General features: G+C 39.8%; 1 protein-coding gene across 2 annotated transcripts in view; it reads left to right on the top strand.

Annotated features, from left to right (window-relative positions):
* The window catches only part of LOC144515268 (roundabout homolog 2), a 65,260-nt gene that overhangs the window by 14,925 nt on the left and 25,097 nt on the right, over nt 1-25,238 (top strand). For both annotated transcript variants that reach the window (XM_078245950.1, XM_078245951.1), the window contains exons 3-7: nt 10,991-11,148; nt 13,179-13,299; nt 13,382-13,520; nt 15,083-15,210; nt 24,604-24,728. In XM_078245950.1, coding sequence (XP_078102076.1) covers nt 10,991-11,148; nt 13,179-13,299; nt 13,382-13,520; nt 15,083-15,210; nt 24,604-24,728 — 671 coding nt within the window. The remainder of the gene's footprint in view (nt 1-10,990; nt 11,149-13,178; nt 13,300-13,381; nt 13,521-15,082; nt 15,211-24,603; nt 24,729-25,238) is intronic.

A 25,238-nucleotide genomic window follows, 5' to 3' on the forward strand; every position in this document is an offset into this window, starting at 1 on the left:
TGTGTTGGTGGCCATGATGTTGTGGCCCTCCTCCCCACGGGGTTCGGGAAAAGTTAGATTTTTCAGCTCGCTCCGTTAGTAGTGAAGGAGTTAGCTAAGGCTAACGCTAGCGATGCTAAGCCGATAGTTGTTGTTGTGCCTTTATATCCACATGATCCCAGTAATACTCTAGGTATGCTATAGCTAAACTCTCCAATCAATTTTCAAGAAAAATCTCTTTGCCGTTTTCTCTATAACGTGTCAAAAAATAGTGAAAAATCCCAATATAATTTCCCAGAGTCCAACGAGATGTCTTCAAATGTCTTATTTTGTCTGATCAACAGTCCAAACCCCAAAGATATTCAGTTAACTGTCATATATGTCAAATAGCGGCAGAAATCATCACATTCTAGAAACTAAAACCAGTGACATTTTGGCGTTTTTGCTGCTACAGAAAAAAAAACTGCTCACTGGTCAGTTTTATTGAGAAAATGTCACAACTGTTGTTGCTGACCTGTGGAGAACTTCTCTGCAGCAGCCAGATTCTCATCATATCACCTGCGAATCCTCTCTGCGTGCACCAACAAGATCATGCGTGTGAGCATGCATGTATAGCCGTGTTTTCTTTCTTGTATGTTGACTGCTGAGTAAAGCAGGGGAGTGTGAGCTTTCTCATATCTTGGTGAGAGTGCACTGAAGTAAAAAGCTCCCTCTAGGAGCCGTGTCTATTATTTCCACTCCTCGGTCAAGGACACGTGCCATTGTCTTCCTTCCCTCCTAATTGTGCCAGTGTGGCTCGGCCCTGGGCTGAACTGCAGCTTCTCTTTGCCATGAGAAAATGGATTAGTCAGTGGGTTGATTATGGGAAGGAGCATTGCATTTTAGCAAGGTCGAAATGTCCTCATTAAAAAACAACAACACACAAAACAGCAATTTGGGCACAGTCTTATCTTCCACCATATTGAGACTTCCTTACTGACTGGTGTACAGTAAGCGCTCATGGCTGGCTGACCTCATCTGTAGATCGCATCCGAAAATAGGGACTCTGATATGCTGTATATTGGGAACAATGAGCTGCTGCGACTAATGCAAATGGGAGAAGATATGATGCACATATTGTCTTATGGCCTCTTTTAAATTGTTGATAATGAAATTAAGCATTTTGTGCAGCTGGAGATTATAGTACAGTCATATTGGTAAAGGGAGGATTCACCTGCAGGCACTGAGTGACTAACAGTATTAATAAGTGCCTGTTTTTGCTCCTAATCTTGCTGCCTCTGGCTAGAGAGGGCATATGCTAAGACAGCATGATGGTGGTCTTAGACTCCCCCCCTCTCTGCGGGAGGTTGTGCTGACTGTGGGGTAACTACTGACCCAATTAGCTCTGGCAGGGAGGTGGGGGGAGTATGCAGTGTTAATGAGAGGCCAGTTTTTAAGCTGGTGGTCCTGCAGTAATGTGGGTGTTGTTGTGTGAGGCAGCCGTCTGACGGACAACAGGTGGGAAGAGGAAGAGCTTAAAACTCCCACTGAGCAGTAATTAATACTGGTGCATCTGTTCGGCTGTTAGTACAAGTCCGAGTCGGGAGCAGGAGTGCTGGCATTAACCTGGTTTTAACCACGTTAATTACACAATAGTCTCGCATTGCCAGACCTTCCTCCACAGCGCTGTGGAGGAAGGTCTGGCTAGTCCACACAGTTCTAGCTTCAGTTCTAGGTTCAGTTCTAGGATGGGAGAAAAACGTGCTCTGGTTTATTGGCATTTCTTTAAACCAATCACAATCGTCTTGGACGGCGCTAAGCACTAGACGGAGAAATGGTGCCTCTGCAAATGATCCTCGGGAAGGAACTTGTTTTGGTGGAACATGTGTACGTTCAAAAGTTGCTCCGATTGGGCAGATGTCTAGTTAGCTGTCTGGATTTACCCTGCAGAGATCTGAGGAGCAGTTAACCATAGTCCTCAGAAATCCACCGGGGTTTAAAATTCCAACACAAAGAAAGCGGAAGGTGACGGACATCCGGCCGAAAATTAGGGACATCCGGTGGAATTTCCGACAGCGCCTGAACAATCCCGGCAGATTTGCAATTCACTCACTCTAGCAATGTTTGCCTCAGCCCCAGGATAAGAGCTTTTCTCTGAACTGGCATCTACTAGCTGGATTTGCTTCTGCTGAGATGCACGTCTTTGTGAAGCTACACAGAAAAGGCTGTTATGGGTAATCGTAGATCGCAAGGCTTGCAGAGGAGCCAATACGCCCAACTCCCAAATCTCAACAACGTCTAGGGCGGACCTGCATGTCAAGCAAGCTGACTGGTTGATCCAACATCATGTTGATATGTTTTCTGTATGTATTCTTGCAGGGTTTGGGCGTACATTTCAGCATAGGACAGCCAAAGGTGATCGTCGAGCAGAGCATAGAAAAATAAATTCCTTGAAGGAAGTTAATATCTTTGCCGATAAAACGGACTTCAATTTCCTGATTTCTTCTACGTTTTTTTTTAACATTGTGGTTTACTATACGTCACACCGCTAGTAGATATGTACTATCTACCCCCAAAGAAACACGCAAGAACGTGTTCGAACACCACCCATGTATGTTCGCTTACATGCAGCCCAGGGAAGCATAATTCCAGCTTTAGCTGTGTGCTACAGGTGTCTTCCTTTTTCTTAGAGCTTTTTGAATGATGTGGGAACACAAACTATGACATCTAAATCTGATATCTGATAATATGACATCTAAAGATTAACGTGATCATATTGACTCTGTTGCCACAGACTGTGAAGCAATAAACAATCTAAAAAGCTCTGAGGCTTATCAGTACTTCCACACAAAATAAATACTACCGGGCATGTTTTGTTAAAGGAGATGGGGTGCAACCTTCAAGATCAAGATTACTTTATTTGTCCCTTGGGAAATTTGCCACATAATACATACACAGACGCAGTGTAACACAGTCCAGTGCAGACATAAAGTGAATTCACATACATGCACCCTCCTTATGTCCTGATCTTAGGAGATGTACTAATAGACGGCATATTCTCCTGTATTGAATTGGACCCCTGTAGCGTCTACCTGATGGGAGCAGTACCTACATATCTAAAAGACAAAGACCCAAGTCAGATCTTTTGGATTTGTCTTTTGGTGACCGATTGGAAACTGGATTGTTGTCAGGAACAATCATTTTTTGGTTGATGTAAGCTTGATCATCCGAGTGTGCATATTCAAATGGCTGCATGTCCTCACATTTCAGCAGCTGACCCAGTAGATGTTTGCCATTTTTTCTTGATCAATTCTGAAATTTAGGTTAGCTTTAATGTTGGAGCAGACGCAAACAGTAAAACTCATCCGTCAACTGTGAAACATTTTAGCTTTAACGCAATTTTGCCCACTTGTTCATGTCGTCCTTTCATCTCTCTGCATGAGAAGGCAGAGGTCTGATCCCATTATCCCATTTAAGGTGCGACAGGTTTTGTTTACCAGATAATTTATTTCCCATACAGCTAACTCTCGCAGACACCACTTCAGTGACAGGATTAACCAGAAGGTTTAATGGGCTAGTAGCTGGGCAGTAATGTGGATTTGTATCTCAATAAATAGAAGAAAATAAAGCTGGAACAAACGCTGACTTCACCGCTGCGTCATGGAGATTTGTGTCAAAACATAAAAAGTATTCAAGAACTTAGATTTATTTTTCTGTGCAGTCATTATTCTGTCTTTTTTTAATTCCCATTTTTACTGTAAGCTGCCAGTGAGTGGCTGACTTGCCTGGCTGCTGAAAAAAAAAAAACAGAATAATGAGACAGTGGGAGTGGACTGAAATTCATTACTCCATTCTTCCAAACTGTGTTTTTTTTATTTTTATTTAAAATATAACTAGAAAACAGTAGTAGTGTCTATTTCAAGATCATGAATGTGTGCGTCTGTCTCAGGGAGGAGCTGGCCACATGGTGTGGCAGGATTAGAATAAAGTAGGACAAATAAAAAATAAAACTTGCTTAAAAAGCTTTAGAGCCAGATGTTCCTCTTACTCCTGATGAGGGATTATGGAGGAATCAAAGTTCTGGTTGCAGCTTGTTTCTTGGCTTCTTCTACTTTACGTTCTCTTTTCACTGGGGATACACATCAGATACTGTACATATCATCCCCGATAAATACGGTTTATATGTGTAGGTTAGAATTCATCTGCAACTTGGATGCAAGAAAATTGCCAGTTTGACTGAAAATGTGCAAATAACCACTGCTATGGTTTATATGAGCACTGCCAAGCCTCACTAACAATGCAAAATGTGTTGTCTGTATGCAATGTTTGTTTGTAATTGAACCATCATCACATTTTTGGAAAGTGGAGGAATTTATAGTCATGCGTTTTTCATAAAGACTACTTACCCTGGAGTCTCTTCTCATCCTCCATCAACACAATCAGACAATGGATGGATTAAAGCAATCTCTCTTCTCTGTAGGAAAAAGCCTCCATTAGCTGTGACAGGGCAGTATCATGGCAATGGGATTAGACTACCTCCCTAACGGGTTTATTGCACTCCGAAATAAAAGAACAATAGGAGCCAGGAAGCGGGTCGTCTCAGGCTCTGAATAATGTGCACCCTCCTACCTGTCAGCCGTGAAAACACAGAGCCTGGTAGCCATTCACACATCTGGCCGGCCCACACTGTCTGCGCTGCCTGCTTCCCACACTCACCGTCACCTTGCGTTCAGTACAAAACCCTTCTTTTTTTTCTGTCCCGTCTGTCACACTCAGCCATCATGTTGCTTTCATGCTGGGTATGTAAATGGTCTGTGAACTGTTATGTAATTTTCCCTGTGGCTGCTTGATTTTAGACCAAGTCGCAATCGATTTACAAATATACAATATACATTAATCAGCCCTGTGCATGCAATACAAATGTGAATGCCATGCACACAGTTTTCTTGTGATTAATATCTCTTCCTAACTCTGTTCATTTTTCCAAAAACACCAACAGATGGCCTTTCTGCCGTCCCAGAGCTCCTCTGTGCTAAACACTACATTATAGAGATAAATGTCACTTAAAAATCAAGTGATGAATATTCTCGTGGAGATTAAATCTCCTAATCTGTATATCCCTGAAATATTAAAGTTATGAAAATGAATGGGCGCTCTTGGATATAGCGCCCACAGAAATAATGATGAAACCGCTGAAAGCCATTGAGCCCTGCTTTGCCATTATCTAAGCTCACAGGAAGTGCCTTGGGGTACATGAGGATTTGTCTCCGCAGAGGCTGGGTCAAACCTCAGCTGCCCTGCGGTAACCATGCTCCCTGTCTGAGCCCAGCGTGGACGGACGGACCGAAGCGAGAGTGCAGGGCCTGGTTTAGGAGATTATTTTTCAGACCTATTCGTATTAACTTGTTAAGTTAAGTTAGGGACAGTAGCCCCTCAGGAGACAGAGGGAGGGTTCGTCTTTGTGTTTCTGAGGAGATTGGTCGATTCTGTGGTTGGATCATCACATACTTAAACATCCGTGAGGAACTCTGTTTGGCGTGTCAGGCTTTTAAGTCGGAGCAATGAAGGATCACATTAACTTGAACACAGCTTCAAAGAAAATTTTGGAGCTCATGTTGCACAGTGTTTGGGGGTAGTGAGGTCAGGAACATATTCTGGTCTCTAGCATGGGTTTCAAACCCTGAAATGTCCCACTTTCTGCAAGTCTGTGCCTGGGGACTTGGGGTTTCAAATGCTAAAGGAAGGTGTGTGCATGCATGTGTGTACAGTTCAGGGATTAGCTATATGCCCATAATGTTTTCACTTCAGTCACCTGGCAGTGAAACGAAGGTTTCTGTGTACACATCTAACCAGGCCTTACAGACGGAGGTCTAAAAATAATGCAGTGCTTTCAATTAGCCCCTCAGCTCTGCTCAGGCAGCCATGTGAACAGAGTCTGGTTTTTTGGTGAAAAGACCTTTGGGAGGAGAGTGAGTGCCTTTCCTGGTTATAGTCCACCCCTGCTCTTGCTATAGCTAGAGCTTTGCTATAGCTGCAAAGGCTCCTTAATTGTCCTGGTTTGTGAAGGTCTTTGGGGTGTTTTACTTCTCTGTGGCAGATGTCCACACTACAAATGTCTTCTACAAGCTCCCTGGTCAGGAAAAATCCTCCTCAGTGTTCAGCTAATCTCCTGGGGCCTCATATATAAAACTGTGTGGCAAATTTGTGCCAGAAGTGGCGTACGGACGAAATATAGGACGTGAGTACGCACAGAAATATTCTGATTTATAAAACCGTGCGCACACACGTCCTACGCCGGTTTCCCTTTATGAATCATAATCGACTAATTGTGGCGCAGCTTTGGCAGCTTCATGTCACGCCCGTAGTTGCCCTTAAATAGTCAGTGAAATGCCCCCAATTTATTCATAACGACACGCGCAGAGAGAAAAACAAAACAAAGGATTTTCACTCAAAGTGAAGTTGTAGTTCTTGTTAGAGAGGTGGAAAAGAGGAAACAATGTTTGGAGGGCACAGTGTGGACATTACTAATGCGAAAAAGCTGTAGAGTGACAACATGTTGCAGACGCAGCTAATGCCTCAGAGGTCGGACCGTGCCGAAATTAAAAAGAAATGGTCCGATATTAAAGGTGATGCAAAAAAAACACAGAGAAAGTGTATTTGCCACGGGACACCAGAGCTGACCCCTATTGAAGTGGGACTGTCACAGCATGGTTTCTCCAAGTGCTCCTCTATAACGCTGGGCCCAAAACAGCACAGAGATCCAACAGGACAGCTCGAGGAAGTCGGAACCGGATCTGAGGCCATTCGTCCTCATTCGCCAGCAACTCTTACTGCGGTTTGTCTCCATTTGCCACATCTTCCAACAGTGCAAAGCCAGCCATTGTGTCCGTCATTACACATGGCATGCCTTTTTATACCCATCAATTTGATTGTATCTAAAAAGCTAAATGCGTCAGAATGAATCTACTTGTAAATGAGAAATAGTTCTGCGCAAGGAGCATGTTTTTAGTAAAACTTTATTTCTATTGCACCTTTCACAATGGTTAAAACATGCTTTAGACCTACAATAAAAATAAACATTTAAAACAGAAATAAAAAGATCTAAAGTCATAAAAATAAACACTGTATAAAACACTATGATAGTATACGATGACCATATTAAAACAACGTGCGCCACCAGACGGAGGCATCGAAAAACAGCATCAGTGTTAACATTATTTTTCGGTTTATTGTATTATTTATGAGAATAAATTCCATAACATGCCAATATATTTACAGAACATATTAGTTTTTTTTTTTGCAAATATATCTTTTGTTCTAATTTAAATTTACGATAGTAGGCTCGGGTGTTTGCGTAGGATATTTATTGTAAGAATGACTTTGTGAATTCTTCATATCATCAATGAGAGGCAATATTTTGATTTGTTTTACACAATGGCCTCAGTTTCACGTGTTTCATCCATCTGCTGTCGGTGTCACCGTTTCTCATGTCACCCGTTTCTGTGCCTACACCTGGGTCAGGGTTTCCGTGGAGGACTGCACATTTTCCCGTCAAGTTTGCGTTTTATAAATCCCAATTCTTGGGTAGAGAGCGGCATATGTCTTCTTTTGTGTGTACGCCACGTTTATAAATGAGGCCCCTGCTCTGAGATGTATTACAGCGTCATATCACTACAGCGCATTAAGACATTTAATCGAGGTTAGAAGTTCTGGAAGTTCACTTTTCCTTATCCTAACTGTCACGGCATTTAAAATCCCACTCGGGGAAGAGAGTAAACTTCCACTTAATTTAAATAAAGTTCAGTTTTAGAAGGCAGATATGTAAGATTGATATCGCTGAGTAAGTTGAAGACAGGGTGCATAATGCACGGATTGACTGATGTCCTGCTGTATTAAAGGACAGAGCTGCCATGTTGACACATACCTGTCAGGAGTACTGATGGATAATTCATGTGGCATAGATTGAATTATGTACTCAGAGTAATTGGCTTTGAATGAACTAAGTGCTTAGTTTAGTTGATTTAAGGTGGATTACTGTAATGTCAGTAAATCCTAATGAGTGAAGACTAACTGAGATTACACCAATTGATGGTTCGCTTGTTCCTCTTGCTACACACCTGTCAAGCTTGTTGTCCTAGTATAGCAAACATGTAGGTTACAATGATTTACCACTTGAAATTCAGTGTCATGTTTTTTTTTAATAATAAAGAAAACCAAAAAATAGAACAGAAATAAACAGAACTTCTCATTTCTAGCAAATTGCTGTGGATTTTGCTGGCTAAAATAGCTGTCATTAGCAAAACTGTATCTGTAGGTAGCACGATAATGCTAACTTCGCATCTTGGCGTGAAACTTTGTCTCCAGCTGACTTTTTAATGTTCCTGCTGATAAACGAGAACCATGAAAATCTATAAAATGTGCACTTGGTGGTTGCATACTTGATTAAATGCTAAAAGACTGTGTGTGCTATACAGTCAGCACACTCACCATTTGATGATCTAAATAGAAATGGAAATAAAGAAACAGCATTGTGTATTTTAGGGAAGAGATAGTCAGCCCTCTATTACTGCATTATAATTAAAAATGTAATTAAAATGTGATCTATTCAGGCAAGCATTTTGCAGTTGGTATGCCCATAAGGTATGCATAGAAAGGAAGGGAGATGTGCAGTAGACAAACAGTAAGAATTTCATTCAGTTTATGCTAACATTATTATTATTATTATTTATTGATTTTTTTTTTATATAAATGCTACATTACTTGTGTAAGGGAGGTTTCTGTGCTTTCAACCCCTTCTGGACTCTGGAGTTCATTTCTCACAGACTAACCTGAGCTAACTTGGGCGTAGTCTTGGTTGGCATCATTACTACTAGCTGCCGTTTCACACACTGGTATTGTTAGCTAGGTACAGATAAGACATGTGTGATTAAAAAAATAAATTGAAAAGCAAGGAGAAGTGCTGCATACAATTTTACCTTTAAACTGTATTTTGACTTGTTTACACAAAGTTTCCATATTTCTTAATACTGAAAATGTTCATGATTAAGCTACTGTATCATGACATAGCACTTGTTTTCTTCCTGGATTGTTTTTCGAAAGACATACTTGGACAAGCAACTCAATGGTCAGACTTTTACAAGAGAAAACATTACACTACATCTAACACAAATTTGGCTTTAGTGTAAACTTCCCCAAACCAAATTAGGTGCAAGACAGAGCTGCTATCATTCAATTCAAATGTATTTACAGTGTCAAATCATAACAGTAGTTATCTCAGGACACTTTACAGATAGAGTAGGTCTAGACCACACTCTATAATTTACAAAGACCTAACAATTCCCCCCAAGAGGAAGCATCACTGGTGTGACAGTGGCGAGGAAAAACTTCCTTTAAACGGGCAGAAACCTCAGGCTGAACCAGGCTCTTGGTGGGCGGCCATCTGCTGGTTGGGACACAGAGACACTGATACAGATATACAGAAATATGATTCATAATAATTATAGCAGTTGGTATGATGAACAGTGGCAATTATAATATTATATTATATATATTATTATTATTATTATTATTATTATTATTATTATTATTATATTATATTATAAGTAACAAAGATAATAGAACTATGACTAGAAATAATAGTAGTAGCAGTGCAGAGCGTAGCAGGGCATCCATCGTTACTCTCAACTCTGATATTGTAGCATCTTAGCTCCTACTTTTTGTAATGTAGCCCGTAACCGCACAAAATAATGTAGTTAACTAACAACACGGCCGAGTGTGAAGTGGCTGGGATGAGGATCAGCACCTCTAAATCTGAGGCCATGGTTCTCAGCAGGAAACCGATGGAGTGCCTACTCCAGGTGGGGAATAAGTCTTTACCCCAAGTGAAGGAGTTCAAGTATCTCAGGGTCTTGTTTGCGAGTGAGAGGCCAATGGAGCAGAAGATTGGCCGGAGAATCGGAGTAGCGGGGGTGACCTCCAAACTCCTGAATTGAGGTCTGCCATGCCCAATTACTGTTACCAAGCTATGATTGGTAATTGCTTTTCGGGGGTGGGGCTTTAGTGATTGATCAATTGATGATTGAATTTGTTAATGTTTAATATGTTGCCGTGGATTGCAGATTGACTTGAAAGCAGATGATCTCTCATCTGTGTATCTGTGAAAGATTGCTAAAATATTCATTAACTGTAAAAAGAGATTGTATTGATTGATTATGCAGGAGTAATACGCTTTGGTTGAGAAAAAAAGCCTGTAGATACGAGATGTGGAAACATGAAGAGTGAAGCCGTTTGTGTGTGTTTGAAAATGTGAGCCTGTCAGCATTCGAGTATGAATTTCCATTGTACAGGAGGTCTCATGAGAAGGCTCCAGTTCACAGTTCACACTGAGGCTTTCATCTGTCAATCACAGACAAAGATTAGACGATATCAAAAGGTCTCCGTGTCAAACTCGTCTCATCCTGTCGTCATCCACAGGGTGGCGTAAGTGCAAACTTCAGGGGTGACATGAGGATAGATATTCAGTTCAGGGCTGATTTTATTTGAGTCTGAATTTTTCAGATTCGTAAGATAGCTTTTGGAATCAGACACACAATCCCTTCAATAAATCAGGGACCTTTTTTCTCCCTCACACATGGGCTAAATTATGAATGCGCTGTTATTTGTTTACTCCATGTTGGACTGAGAGATGTGCATTATTCATCTGCTCTGACAGGAGAGACAGCAGAGCAGGACGCAGGCCTGGGAAAACATTAAAATGGAGCGCAGTCTAACAAGGACGTTGCCAGGGATTTGAGCAGTCATGCACATGCAAACATAATAATCAACTTTCTCTCAATGAGCTTGTTTGCCGCCAACCCTCTACAAGAAGATATGGTCCACTCAAGAAAACAAGTCTTAATGATTCCCAAGATTTGAGGTCATGTGTCTATGCTGCTGCTCACCGATCTGTGGGTCAGATTTACAGTCCTTGTTTTGAGTACATCAGACAGACAGAGCTCCTGAAGCTAATTAGATTTCACATTTTTCTTTTTAGTCCTGAGAGATGATTTCCGGCAGGCCCCGAGCGATGTGGTGGTGGCTGCTGGTGAGCCTGCAGTGTTAGAGTGTGTGCCTCCACGTGGTCACCCTGAGCCCACCGTGTCCTGGAAACGCAACAACGTCCGAGTCAGCGCCAAGGATGAACGCATGTCTGTGAGTTCAACATAAACACTGAACAAAGACTGAGTCAAGCTCTCATTTCAAATTAAATAGGATAAACAAAAACAGCTATTTAACCTATTCAACTCTCCATGTTGTGCAGCCAAGCATCAGTCAAGTTTCAATCCAAATTTGGTGCAAATTTTAACCACATTTCCAGAAAATCTGCAAAAGAAAAGAATTAATGCCATAAATTCTCACTAGAGCAAATGTGTGTGAATCTGAAACTGAAAATAGTCCCCAAACAAATTCATTATTTACTCCTGTTAAAGCAAAACTACAGTGGGATCTTCAGTAGGAACAAATGGCCTTGTTGCTCAGAGCCATAGACCGGATAGGCAAGCCAGAAAGTATTAAGAGACATCCTGATGCATTTTTGGTTTCTGTCTTTTTTTGACAATAACAAAAAATATAGAATATCACCATCCTTATCTTTTAAGGGGGAGATCATGAGGAGTGTAAATGGCCAAACAATAGCTAACATTAACAAAAATGAACAATTTAACAAGAAATTACATCTGAAACATAAACTACAAGATGGCTTCTTTCTTTAGAGCTTCTTTATAAACCCATTTATTACTATCATTCAGCAGTCCTGGAGAAAGGCAGAGTCACTTATTTACATTGGCAATAGTTTCAATAGACCATAATTCAATGCCTTGGTTTTCTATGGACTGGAAAATGTCTTGGATTTTACTGTCACTTTTGTTCTCTCCTCTCTCGTGTAAAATCAACAGCTGGACACAATCTGTAGTTGTTTTTAAAAGTAATTTTTTCTCAAAATGTAGGAAATCACAAGCAGTTAGATAATAGAAGCTGTGGTGGAGGAAGTAATCAGACCCTTTACTTAAGTAAAACAATACTGTGACGCACTATAAAAATACACAAATAGAAGCAAAAGTCCTGCACTGGAAATGTTACTTAAGTGAAAGTGTGTATGTATTATTGGCAAAATGCAAGACTCTAACGTAAAAGACAATTGGCCCCAGTGACAGACAATTATTATATTATTGGGTTATTATTACTGATACATTAAAGTGTAAGTAGCATTTTCCTCATATGTGTTGTATGTAAAATCTTAATCTTCAAAATAACTAAATGTAGTAGAGCCAAAAGTACATTATTTCTCTCTGAATTGTATTGGAGTAAAAGTATAATGTAACATAAAATAGATATACATTTGGGGGACTTGTACTTTACTTTAGTATTTAAGTACAATACTAGAGTAAATGTACTTAGTTACATTAGACCACTATACAGAAGTATACCAATATGACTCATATAGTACTTTGAGTATAAAGGATTAATGATTTATAAACAAATGTGGATTATTTTTCCATTAAAGCTATAGTGCGTAGTTTATGTCTCCCCCATGAGGAATTCTAAGTGATGACGACAACAACACTGTCAGCGCGTCCACATGATACAAGCCTTCCGTGATCGTGCACGCACCCCCACCCCTCCTCAACACAGTTGCTAGTAACCAAGGAGGACACGGAGGATTAAAAAAACATGATGGACTCTTCAGAAGAGGTCATTATCTTCACTTGAGCTTCTGTGCGGGAAAGTCATCGGACGCCACAATCTTCTGAACATAGTCATACTGAGAAATACAGAGAGTGTTGTGTGGAGCTGATAGTCTTAATTAGCTTTGTAGCAACTCATTTGGCAATGGCTTGAATGTAACGGACGTTCATTAATATCAAAAATGTACGCACTAAAGCTTTAAAGGCTGTGATGATAACGATGAGTAGTGTAAGTAAGTAAAGTTTATTTATCTAGCACTTATCACAGTCACAAAGTGCTTCACAGGCCAAAAGAATAAATACATTAAAAACAAATATCATAAAAAGCACAATAAACCATAGTAAATCATAATAAAACAAAAGCATAACATACATAGTAATACAGTCGAGAATGTGGCTAAAAAAAGGACTGATTATTTCATGTCTATCTGTTGTCTTCACTCATATCAGGACATCGTGAAGACTAATCTCTTCAACTATCACTGTACCATTTTTCAGATGCATGGGGGCAAACTCATGATCTCTCACACCATGAAGAGCGACGCTGGCATGTATGTTTGTGTGGGCACTAATATGGTTGGAGAGAGGGACAGTGATCCTGCAGAGCTGGTGGTGTACGGTGAGTAAATGTCTGTGCAGCAGTATTAGGTCTTTTAAGGAACATGAGCTGGACATGTTTGATATCTTCTGTCTTCCTGCAGAGCGCCCTGTGTTGGTACGGAGGCCGGTGAACCAGGTGGTCATGGAGGAAGAGACTGTCGACTTCCTGTGTGAGGTCCATGGAGATCCCCCTCCCACTGTCCGATGGCGGCGAGAGGAAGGGGAGCTTCCCCGTGGGAGGTGAGTGTGACGGACATGATCACAGACCAATAGAGAGACTGGTGCTGCACATATACGTTTTATGAGGCTGAATAAGAAATACAGCTTTACCAGAGACGAGTCATGCATTGCATAATTAAAAATGTGACCTAGAAAACGTATGTGGAGTAATTGTTAATTCATATCTTTCTATCAGTCTGCTAATATAAACTCATAAATGGATCAGACCAAAATTCATTAGATGGCAGAATCCTCCTGTGACCAGTTTCATCCTTTTTTCCATCTAAACTCAATATAATGTACTGTATATTCAGCTAAGCCTATTAAATAATAGCAACATTTCTTTCACTTTCCAACATACTCTAAAACTTAATATAAAACGCTTAAATAAATAATGAAAGGCTATACAGCTAATCACTTATACAGCCAACACTATGTTGAGCTGAGGTTATAAATTATAGGTATTCTCTACTTTATTTATTTAATAAATGTATGCAGATGATTTTGTTTCCTGCCTGCAGCGCTGCACGCTCTACAACAGCTCTTGAATAAATTGTCTGGTGCTGGCATTGAAATCGGAGTTAATGCCTAAAAATTCATGAGGTGACATTTAAATGTAAAGCAGGTAAACCAAAAAGTAGATTATTTTAAAAGAATAGTTCAACATTTTAGGGAATAGCTTTCGTGTTGACAGTTAGATGACAAGATTGATACCTCTCTAATGTCTATACGGTAAATATGAAGCTACAGATAGCAGTGTGTTAGCTTAGCATAATGACTGAAAACAAGAGGAAACAGCTAATAAGCTAGTTAATCAGAGAGCTACAAAAAGGTAGCTGGCAGACTTTGTTACCTTTGGACAGAGCAATGCCAGCCGTTTTCAGCCTCTATCTTAAGCTTAGCTAACTGTCGTTTGGCTTCAGCTTCATATTTATTCATACAGACACGAGTCCTTTTGTCCACTTTAAAAACAGGTAATTGTGATGACAAACTCATGAAATGATAGTTTGTGAAGAGCTATATTTTTGTCTGTCTTTCATCTGTTCCTTGTTATCTTTTATTTCTTATATCTTTTGCTTTTATGGGTTATGAGTCTATGAAATGAAGTGAATTATACTGGTTTGATTCATTGTATCCCTTTGCATAGTCAAAGACAGCTGAATTAGCTTTCTGTATTGTGGTTGCATTTGGCATTTTTTCAGTAATTCTGCTCTGCAATCCATCTCAACTTCATATTAAATCCACTGCAAAAAAAAAAAGCTGTTTCCCCAGAATAACGTGAAAAATCCTTTAATGGGTTAAGATGATCTTACTTGTTTCCAATTGATTTTCAACTGTTCCAAGACTTTTCCAGGAACTAGTGACAATATCTGAGGCAGATAAGGCACATTGTTCCAGTCGTTTCAAGATGTTACTCGATTTGAAAAAAGAAAATCCTTGCAACAGGTTGATTGACAAGAAAGAAATGACCTTATCTCGTTCTGCTGGCAGATTTTCTTCGCTTTGTGTAAATTAGTATGCTAATTTTCTTTTGGCTATGCTTCTTTGTTAGATCTTACAATCTCTCTTTTTCTCACTCCCAGGTTCGAAATCCGCAACGGCAACAGCCTCCATTTGTTCCGTGTGAAAGAGCAGGATGAAGGGACGTACACCTGCACATCTGAGAACAGTGTGGGCAAGACTGAGGCCTCGGCCATGTTGCAGGTCCACAGTAAGAAACACATCATGCATATTGTATATGCGCATACTTAAGACTTAGGCATGCATACAAAAGCTCATGTTCATGTATACAGGCACAGGGCAACAGAATCATGCAAAAGCCGGTTCCCATTCCCTGTGCAATGCTCTGTGTCTGTATCAGTGTATCTTCCAGCGGTGCTGCCAGGAGCTTATGCTAAACCGTATGGATTACGCCATTTGACAGATGTTTGGTAGATGTGTGCTTTAACTCAGTGCCAGAGCAGTCCCAGTATTAATAAGACATGACTCCCTCCCGCTCGCCTCCTCGCTTTCCGTGTGTCTTGGTTTAAATAGTCTCAGACGACTTCATCCACTAATGCTTTTATCGGTGTAAATGAAATCCAAACCGAGCAGTTTTCCATTCACTTTGGTTTTTTTTTGTTTCTTTTGGCTCTTTCCCATGCTAGCGCTGGTTTTGTTTTGTAGCTGAGCGTTTTATCCATCTCATTCATTTTCCATCTCTCTCCATCATGTTTCAAACCATATCATCATTCCAGTTGGCCCATTCCGTAAGTTCACTTTCCATCTAATTCTTCTCTAACAAAAGACATTTTGTTTTATACTAATTTATTTTTGAAATGGTGCTCTTTTCTGTATGGCATTTTGAAATGGTGCTCTTTTCTGTATGGCATTCTTAATAGCTTTTTTAATCAACACGCAATGCCTGATGGTGTAAATAAGTTCCTCTATTAGGCACTGAGTGAGTGCAGTCAGGCATTAGGTAAGCCTCAGACACAGTGAATTAATGTACAGCAGATTAAGGACTCCTATCAAAACACACATCTGCTGTGCAGAGAGGAGTGTGTCAGGATAGTATGACATGTAAATCCCTCTCTCATTTGTAGCTATCAACTGTAGCTGCAAGATTTTTAATTACAACTCAGTGGAAGTCTTGGTCTTCATTTGTAAATGAGGACATGATTTGACCTCAGGTTACATTGCTGATCATTAAAAAAATAATAATTATATATATATATATTGTATTACTATTAATCATTTTTGTTGAATACACACACCCTTTTACATACTGAATAACAATAGAGTTAATATTAAAGGGGTACTCCAGCCATTTAGAATTGCTTTTCCCTAACATTAGGGGAATCATATGAGACAGTGATTGTTAAAATCATTGCATGAAAGGAGATCCTGAGTTGTAGTCCCTTGTAGCTCTAAAAACAACTGTATCCTACATTTCCCATTATGCAACTCTGATCTTTTCATTACACCTTTCATGACCAGTAAACAACCACATCTTTCTTCCATGCTCCTTGTTTGTTTCTCAAATTTATGTTTTACATTTTTGGTGTCAACCTCAGCTCAAAAACAACCCTGATTATGTCATAGTGATGTCATCAGGGTTGTTTTTGAGTTATTGTTTTAGTAGTTATGTTCTCTGACTTGACAAAATCTGCTCTAGAGCTGCAGAAGAAATACAACTGTTTTAAATGGCTGATTAATACTCCTCATACAGTAGCTATACTACCTTTCATGTGTAGAATTTGTGGAGTGTCCCTTTAAGTAGTACTGTAGTATTAGTTTAAATTAGTAGATTTTCTTTCTTGTTTTAAAGTGCTTATATTTTGCTTTTCCCTTTATTTTGTTATACATCTTTTTTGTGCATGTTATAGGTTTACAAAGTGAAAAAGCCCAAAGTCCACCCCAAAGGGACTTACCATCTCCAACAGAAAACACTTTTCACAAACTGCTCCAGACAGCTGTATTGTAGTCCAGCCTTTACTTCCGTGACGAACGTGCGTCACTTTGTAACACACGGTATAATGCTCGCCTAGCTGCTAGCGTGGCACTCCCTCATACTCTGGTTCTGACTGGCTTGTAGTGCTGACCAAGTACTGAGCATGTGCGACTCCCAACAAAGATGTTACAGAAGTGAGATGTATCACTCTGTAGCTAAAACAGAGAGCTCAACACACAGGGTGAAAAGAGGAGCTGCAGCAATGTGCAGTACAACAAAAATATGGTGTTTTTTGAAAATTAAACCATGCAAACCTATTCCGATATAACCTCTAAATACAATTATGAACCTGAAAATTAACATAATATGAGCACTTTAAATTCAAAGAGCAATTTGTTGTATTTTAGCAGAATGCTAAGCAGCAGAAAGGCAGAAATGAGTACATTTTCATCTGTTAATTTATCGCAAATAATTTTTATCATTATCATATTAGCATATTCAACAACGTTGTTAGGGCATGTTGCATATTTTCCTCATATTGTTCAGCCCTAATAAATACCCTTGTGTCAGATGCAGCATAGTCTAACAATATTTTCATCTGTATCATCTTTTAGTCTAATTTGTTTAATATGTAAATAGTTATTTCATTTCTAAATTATCTGATAATGTTATCTATAGTAATTTTTTTCACCTTCGTTCAACTAGTTTATTGCTGAACCCAGCCATCACAAGTAAATTCTCAACCTGTGGCAAACACTGAATCTTCATTTAATCAGAAAAATTTAAATCTGTAGTGTCATGATGGGATGCTTTATATTTAGAGTGAAGCCAGGCCAAACAAGCACATATTTGATTTGCGGTGCAGGAGCTAAACTAACCTTGCAAAAGAAAGATGAACAAAAATACACACTAACCCTGACCCCCTAACAGAAACTAAGTACAAACCACAGCTGGACTTCTTAGATTACTGACCAACATGGCATCATGACTTTGCTTAAACATACACACCACTTTCCTAAAGCCAAATGGTGTGTTATCTGTGCGCATTTTGAGCTATCCGTGTGTATGTCTATGCTGTATACAGCGGATGTAAACATACACATCGTCGCCACGTGGCGTGTTATCGCGAGAACGTCACAAGCGTGTAAAAAAAGTTGGGTTTAGGGAAAGAACATTGGGAAAGGCTTTAGTAACACAAAAAAGCCATAAAACCACGACGGTCACCAACATCACACACTTAGGAAAACAATACACGGTTGGGTTTAGGAAAAGAACATTGGGGAAGGCTTTATATATATATAAAAAAAAAATAAAATAGGTTACTAAACGCCACACGTGGGACGCAATCCCGGCTCTGGGTGAAAGTCCTGTGTTTTACCCCTCCGCCACCCCAACCAACCAACCTCCGTCCTTTCATACTACTCGCTACAACGATAATTCACATGTAATGTAGGTCAATGGAGGCCAAACAGCGTTGATAAACATGCTAAAAAAACGATTATGCGTCTTGATAACACGCCAAAATGGCATACGAAATGGTGTGTCATACATACGCCACTTAGTGGGATCAGTCTGTACTGACAGACAAACATAACTGCCACGTAACTGGTGTGTTAAAGAGACGCTGTTTTTTTAACCAAGCAAAACAATTGAAGAAGAATGTCCAATAATACCGTCATAATGCAGCCAGCCTGTATAACATTATCTACTGTACATTCATGATAAATATAATAAGAAACAGAAACTACAATGACTGACCAAGCGGGAGTGAGAACGGGTTGACGTAACACACGTACGTCACCAAATTAATTTCCTTGTTTCTGATATGAAGACGAGACGTGTGTGACTTGAACATCTCACATTTACCAAATAAAATGTACAGCGAAAGACCGTGCAAAACATTTCAGACCGTCCTGCCAACCTGTATACATTTTAACATTAATGTACGCTGTAACGTTTTTTCTCTCTAAAGTTGGTGAAAGCTGCTGCTGTTTCAATCCTGTCGGCTCTCTGCAGCAGGCGGGGCTGCTGCTCAGTTCCCCCCGCGACTGACGCGCGCACACACACAAACACACATGGTGGATGCAGGAAAAACCGAAGATGAGACGTACAGGATGACCTAAATTGAGGACAGCTACGCTCGTTATTTTAAGTGCAATGATAAGTTAAAGTCCAATAAGTACTTACTAGGTACAATAGGTACTAACAATGTAAAGATCAACAAGCCACTGACACATATGTTCAAATTTGATTCATTCAATATTATTTCTTGTCTTACATCCACCAGCCATTTTCATATTATACCAACAGTTGCAGCATCCTGAGCCTTTTTGGTAAGGTTACTAGAAAAACTCATCCCCGAAATAAGTTTTATTTTTAAAAGAAGTATACCAACAACAACAAAAAAAATCACAACTTTTTTTGCAATTTTCTCACGACTTAGTTGCAACGAAAATACAAAAGCCATCGCAACTTTTAATGCAATTTTTTACAAAAGCCCCCGCAAAATCAGCCAATCTCAAAAAAGGCTGCGAAATCCTGGAGGGACTGATATGTACCTTCATCATATAAAGCTACTTTACATCAGCTGCTCGACTTTTAACTTCCAACTAGACAAACAGCATTATACAGATAACACAAGATATATCACACAATCAAAATATAAATCAAATAAAATCATAGAGTTGCCAACAAGAGTCATATAAAATATCAAACTAAATAAATAAGACCAATCTAATGCTATATGTCATAAGACCATAAGTGTATGAGACTAACCAATCAGATTTGATGAAAGACATTACAATCAAAACACTTTGATGTTGATGAAAATGGGAGAAGTATTCAGTGTTTGGGAACATGCTCTTAGTGAGAACACTACGACATACACAGATGACTCAGATACCTTGTTAGTGAGCCAAATATGTGTTTGCATGCTCTCCTGTGTGTGTGTGTGTGTGTGTGTGTGTGTGTGTGTGTGTGTGTGTGTGTGTGTGTGTGTGTGCGTGCGTGCCTGTGCATATGTGCTCACAGATTTATAGAGAGGATGAATCCTGGCTGGAGAAGCTTCTCATCCTACGGGAAGCGTGAGCCAATTATTCAGACGGGAGGTAGAAGGTGGTGGTCAAGTATAAATCCACAGAGGATGTGATGATGGGACTAACACAATGATCTGACCCGAGCTGGAAATTGGCAGCTCTCCCCAGACCTTTCCCAAAATAACTGAGTAAATGTCATCTGAACACTGCTGCCGAGCGCTGCGGTGATTTGTTCATTTCAGAGGACACACGGGTGATGTCTCTCATTAAAGATGAGAAGAAGATGACAGTGTAGTGATACATCAAAAAACTCAGAAGGTTAAAGAGGCAACGCTTACATCTTTGCTTGTTAAGGGCTAATGATTGCTTTATTGGTACAGATCTGGCTTCCAAGAAGTGGTGGAAAGTAACTGAGTATATTTACTCAAAACTGTCAATCAATCACTGCCTTTACTTGCATGTTTTACTACACTATGACAGCAACAGTATAGTTACTTTTGAGATTAACATTTTACTTCAAAAGCATATTATTTATTTTATATGGACATCACAGTAGCAATTGCAATTGTAACATATTTGCACAAGAAGCAGATACAAGTGTTAAAAGATACATACATATACAGATGTGCTACAAATGAGCATTTTGTAGGGGGTCCTTGTGACATTTCAGATGTCTATGAGTTGTTAGCAGTTCCATCACAGAATGACTCCCCCTTGCTTTTCTTTTCTCTCTTTCTACCTCATTAATCATCTCACGACCCCTCAGATTTATATTGAGACCCTTTGGTGGGGCCCAACCCCTAGGTTAGAAACCACTTGGTATATAAAGTGGGCAAGGCAAGGCAAGGCAAGGCAAGGCAAGGCAAGGCAAGGCAAGGCAAGGCAAGGCAAGGCAAGGCAAGGCAAGGCAAGGCAAGGCAAGGCAAGGCAAGGCAAGGCAAGGCAAGGCAAGGCAGCTTTATTTGTATAGCACATTTCAGCAACAGGCCAATTCAAAGTGCTTTACATAAAACATTAAAGAGCAGTTAAAACAATAAAAAAAAAAAAAAATCTTTTAAAACAGGCAGGACCATATTTCTTTACCATCTCATCCACCACAGGCCCCACAGGAACATGTGACTTTGTACTCTTGTTACCCATAACAAGAGTGGAGGTACTTCTCTTTACCTACAATATAGGTAAAGATCGCTATAAGGCTTAGTTTAATCAAGGCAAACTCTGCAAAACCCTAAACAGTTCCAACTGTTTTCCTTTAGATTTGATCATAAAATCTATGTCACACTGCGTTGGAAAAATTCTCAGAAATATGCCCGTTATCTGTTCAAAAATACCACTAGATAAAAGACGAGAATAAAATTGACAGTGCAGTATAAGAAATTAATAATTTATTTAAAGAAAGGCAACATCAAAAAGAAATATCAGCCTTAATTTGAAAGAACTGAGAGTTGTGGCGGACCTGCAGTTTTCTGGGAGTTTGTTCCAGATATGTGGAGCATAAAAACTGAACGCTGCTTCCCCCTGTTTAGTTCTACTAGAGTAGTTAAAACTAGCTCCACCTCGAACAGCTAGCTACTAGGGTTGGGTACTGAACCCTGTACTTCTACTGGTACCGACCGAATCACGTCGGTATTACCAAATATTGGTTCACGTAAAATCAAACGGTGGCAAATTTCGGTGCCTGAGAGCACAAGCTTATCTGTCCTCTCTGCATGTTGACGCGGAGCGGACAGACACACAGACACAGACACGCACACGCACACGCTCTGCAGTTTTGTTGAAGTCACAGTGAGTCACGGCAATGCCGATAAAGTGGTTTCAAGTGTGGTTACAGTTTTTCAAAACTTGATGCAGACACCATTCACTGTGATATGACATTAACGGCGAGCCGAAAGCAGTTGCGGTGCTGTTGACATTACATTTCCTGTGAGACAAGTAGGCACAACCGGTATCGGTACTGATATTGGTTCAGATGCGAATGGTACCCAACCCTACTAGCTACTACAGTAAAATGCTGTTACACATTGATGCATCAGTTAATCTAATTGTTAGACTATGGTTGCACGATATTGACAAAATGTGATACTGTGATATCGATTATGAATATTGCAATATCAATATTAATTTAGATATTTTTAAACATATGTAAAATTACAAAAGTTATGGGAAAATGCATCAAAATAGACTCATAACAAAGTTTTCTTACAACACAAGTTTTATTTCAACTGACAGTCATATTGGACTGGTACAACATGAATAAATAAATAAATAAATAAGGACCATGTCTACAGAACAGGACATGTTTTACTGGTTGGACAGTATAAAATATATAAATAAAGAGAACAGGACACAACTTTTCTTTCGCTTCTCTGATTCGTTCCGTTTTGTTGTCTATCTATTTCTTCACATCACACTGTCACTCTGTCGAAATATGCACACACATTGTACGTTACATAGGGTTTGTCACGTAGTGGACCTGTACGCTGACGTATACTAACATGTGCAACCGGCCAATGAAACAGGATCATTACAGCGTTTCAAGCGAGCTCTAAATCAAACACAACTAAGCCACACAGCCAACGGACGGGACGCTGCGCTCCACAAAATAATCTAAATATTGCATACTTATTGCGACACTTTCGATATAATATTGCGCAACGTGATATCGCGATAACGATATTAAGTCGATATATCATGCACCCGCAGCCTTACAAGGCAAGCGGTCCGAAAGACGTTTCAATTAGCCTATTTAGAACCATGTTCAGGGCCATATTCAACGCAGTGCGTTAAACTTCTATTTTTGGTAACCTATTTGAATGGCCAGTTGAATATTACTTCTATAAAGGCAAGCAGTTAAAGAGTGTGCTAAGAAATCATTCTGTTTTTGATACTGTGCTTAAATTGGCAATTGACAAACTCCATTTCTCTAGGGACTGAAGCTGTAGCTGCAGCATGTTGATTGACATGTTTTAATTATGTAAAGACATGTTCAAGGAGTTCAGATAGAGCCTGTATCAGGGCCATCTTTAGTTCAATGGGTTATATGTCACTATTTGTGGTAGCCTACTGTACTTAAAAGGCCAGTATGTACTTTATTTTTTTTTATTCATTGAAGCCTCTATGTTTACAGGCTTGTGGTGATGCGCAATGGGCTATAGGTGCCAAAACAAATCTGTTTGGTACTGCCAATTTGTTTTGTCATGTTACGTGTGCAATAAACATTGCACTTCGTGAGAGAGAAATCATGGCAGAGAATCGTGATATCAATTCTAAGCTAAAAAAATCGTGATTCATACTTTTCCTCGAATCGTGCAGGCCTACCTAATACAGATATTTTTTTTTCTGTAGAACAAGCGCTTTTAAGTACTTTTACTTGTGTTTGCTGATAATACTTCTGCACTTTTACCTAAGGACCTTTACTTGTAATGAAGTATTTTTACATTGTTGTACTGGTACTTTTGCTTAAGTAAAAGGAAATAAATACGTCTTTCACCACTGGTCAAAAGATCAGGTGTTGGTACACAGTGGAAATACAGAGCAAAGCAGGAGTTTGACAGTTTTCATGCAGTGGAAACTAAGGCTGGGACGTAAATGCGTCGACACAAATAATTTGCGTCGCCGCGTCATGCGTAGAAATCTAAAAATAACCGGCTGCCTCCAGCAACAGCGCAACTATGGATTCCTCGCAAGTTGAGAAAAAGGCTCGCACACGGTCTTCTAAAGTGTTGGAGTATTTACTCTTAATGCCAACAACACCGTGGTAGTCTGTAGACTTTGTAAAATGATCCCTGAGTCAGGATAACAGCAGCAAAACACTGTAAGTTCTGCTCACCTATGCCTCTCCAGCTTCTCCCGTAGCTCACCCGTATACAGTATGTCCTGCACTGACTTGAGTGTGAGGTAAACTGTGCTGCGTCTCCTCCATCTGTAGCACCGTCTTGGATAATTACGCAACCAGGCCAGATTGTTTCAGATATCTCACGAGTCCTTTAACGGCCCACGTATTAAAAAATTGTCGGGTTAAAATCGGGCTCGGGCTCATAATTCCCTTAGAAAGGAGAGAGAAAAATTGCATTTATTTTTTATTTTTAAGTTTTTTATTTGTGTATTCCTCCTGAAAGTGACTTGAAATTGACTGGTTTTATTGTTGGATTTATTTGATACATCTGATTTCATATGTTGCTAAAACTTACTTTTTTTTTACTGTAAGATTAAAGGGAGAAGAGCTTGGATGTTAAACAAGAGCCTAGTCGTTATTTTACCTAATACTCTTAAAAAAAAGCAACTACAGGCTACTCTTTTTGCACTTGCTCTGTTTACTTTAAGTTTTTATTTTTGTATTCCTCCTGAAAGTGACTTTATTTAGTTGTTGGATTGATAGCCTACATCTGGCTTCAGGTAGCACTACAAATTAATTTTACTTGAACAGTGCAGTGCTAAACAATTTTAATAAATACAGACTTTATTGACCTTATTGAAATTTGTTTTGTGTAAATTGTTAATAATTGAGCAATGGGAAACTAATCGCTAATTGAAAAATTATCGCTAGGTTAATCGTTTAAAAAATAATCATTTGGGACAGCCCTAGTGGAAACAGTGCAGCTTTTAATGGGTGGTCACACCACTTTTCCTCCTCCAGTACCACCTCAGATTGCCACAAAGCCCCGAGACCAGATTGCCAGCCAGGGGAGGAGCATCACCTTCCAATGCGGCACCACAGGAAACCCCCCACCTGCCATCTTCTGGCAGAAAGAGGGCAGCCAGGTAAGAGACTGGAACAGGGAACAAGACATCCTCTAATGCTGAATACTGCAGCAACATCCACTACAGTAAATCCGGTGTTGGAATCACTGGATGAGTACGGTGTGTTTGGGGATATTTGTAAAACTTACTCCTACTGTGTAGTTTATCATATCCACAAGCAGAGTTTTCACACTTTGTTCTAAAGGCGAGAACAACTCACCGCAACATGAACAGGTTTTGTCCGATTAATCATACTTTTTCCTCACACTTTTTTTTAGGACTCTCACACTTATTGACACACATTTTTCAAAGAGAATAAGCGAGAGGCGAACAAGAAAATGCAGCACATTTGCATTTGGCACCTAGATATGACTGGAGACAAAGTGTCGGAAGGCATTGTTGTATTGCGTTGGCGAGAAATGTTTCTCCTGCTTGCGGCCGTAGTGTAAGAGAGTTGTGATGAAGAGGGGGTGGGGGTAGAAAAGAAGAGGGAGAGTTGGCAGGAAGTACACCAGGTGTGAAAACTGCGTC

The sequence above is a fragment of the Sander vitreus genome, chromosome 3 (genome assembly GCF_031162955.1).
Source record: "Sander vitreus isolate 19-12246 chromosome 3, sanVit1, whole genome shotgun sequence".
In the NCBI taxonomy this organism is placed as follows: domain Eukaryota; kingdom Metazoa; phylum Chordata; class Actinopteri; order Perciformes; family Percidae; genus Sander; species Sander vitreus.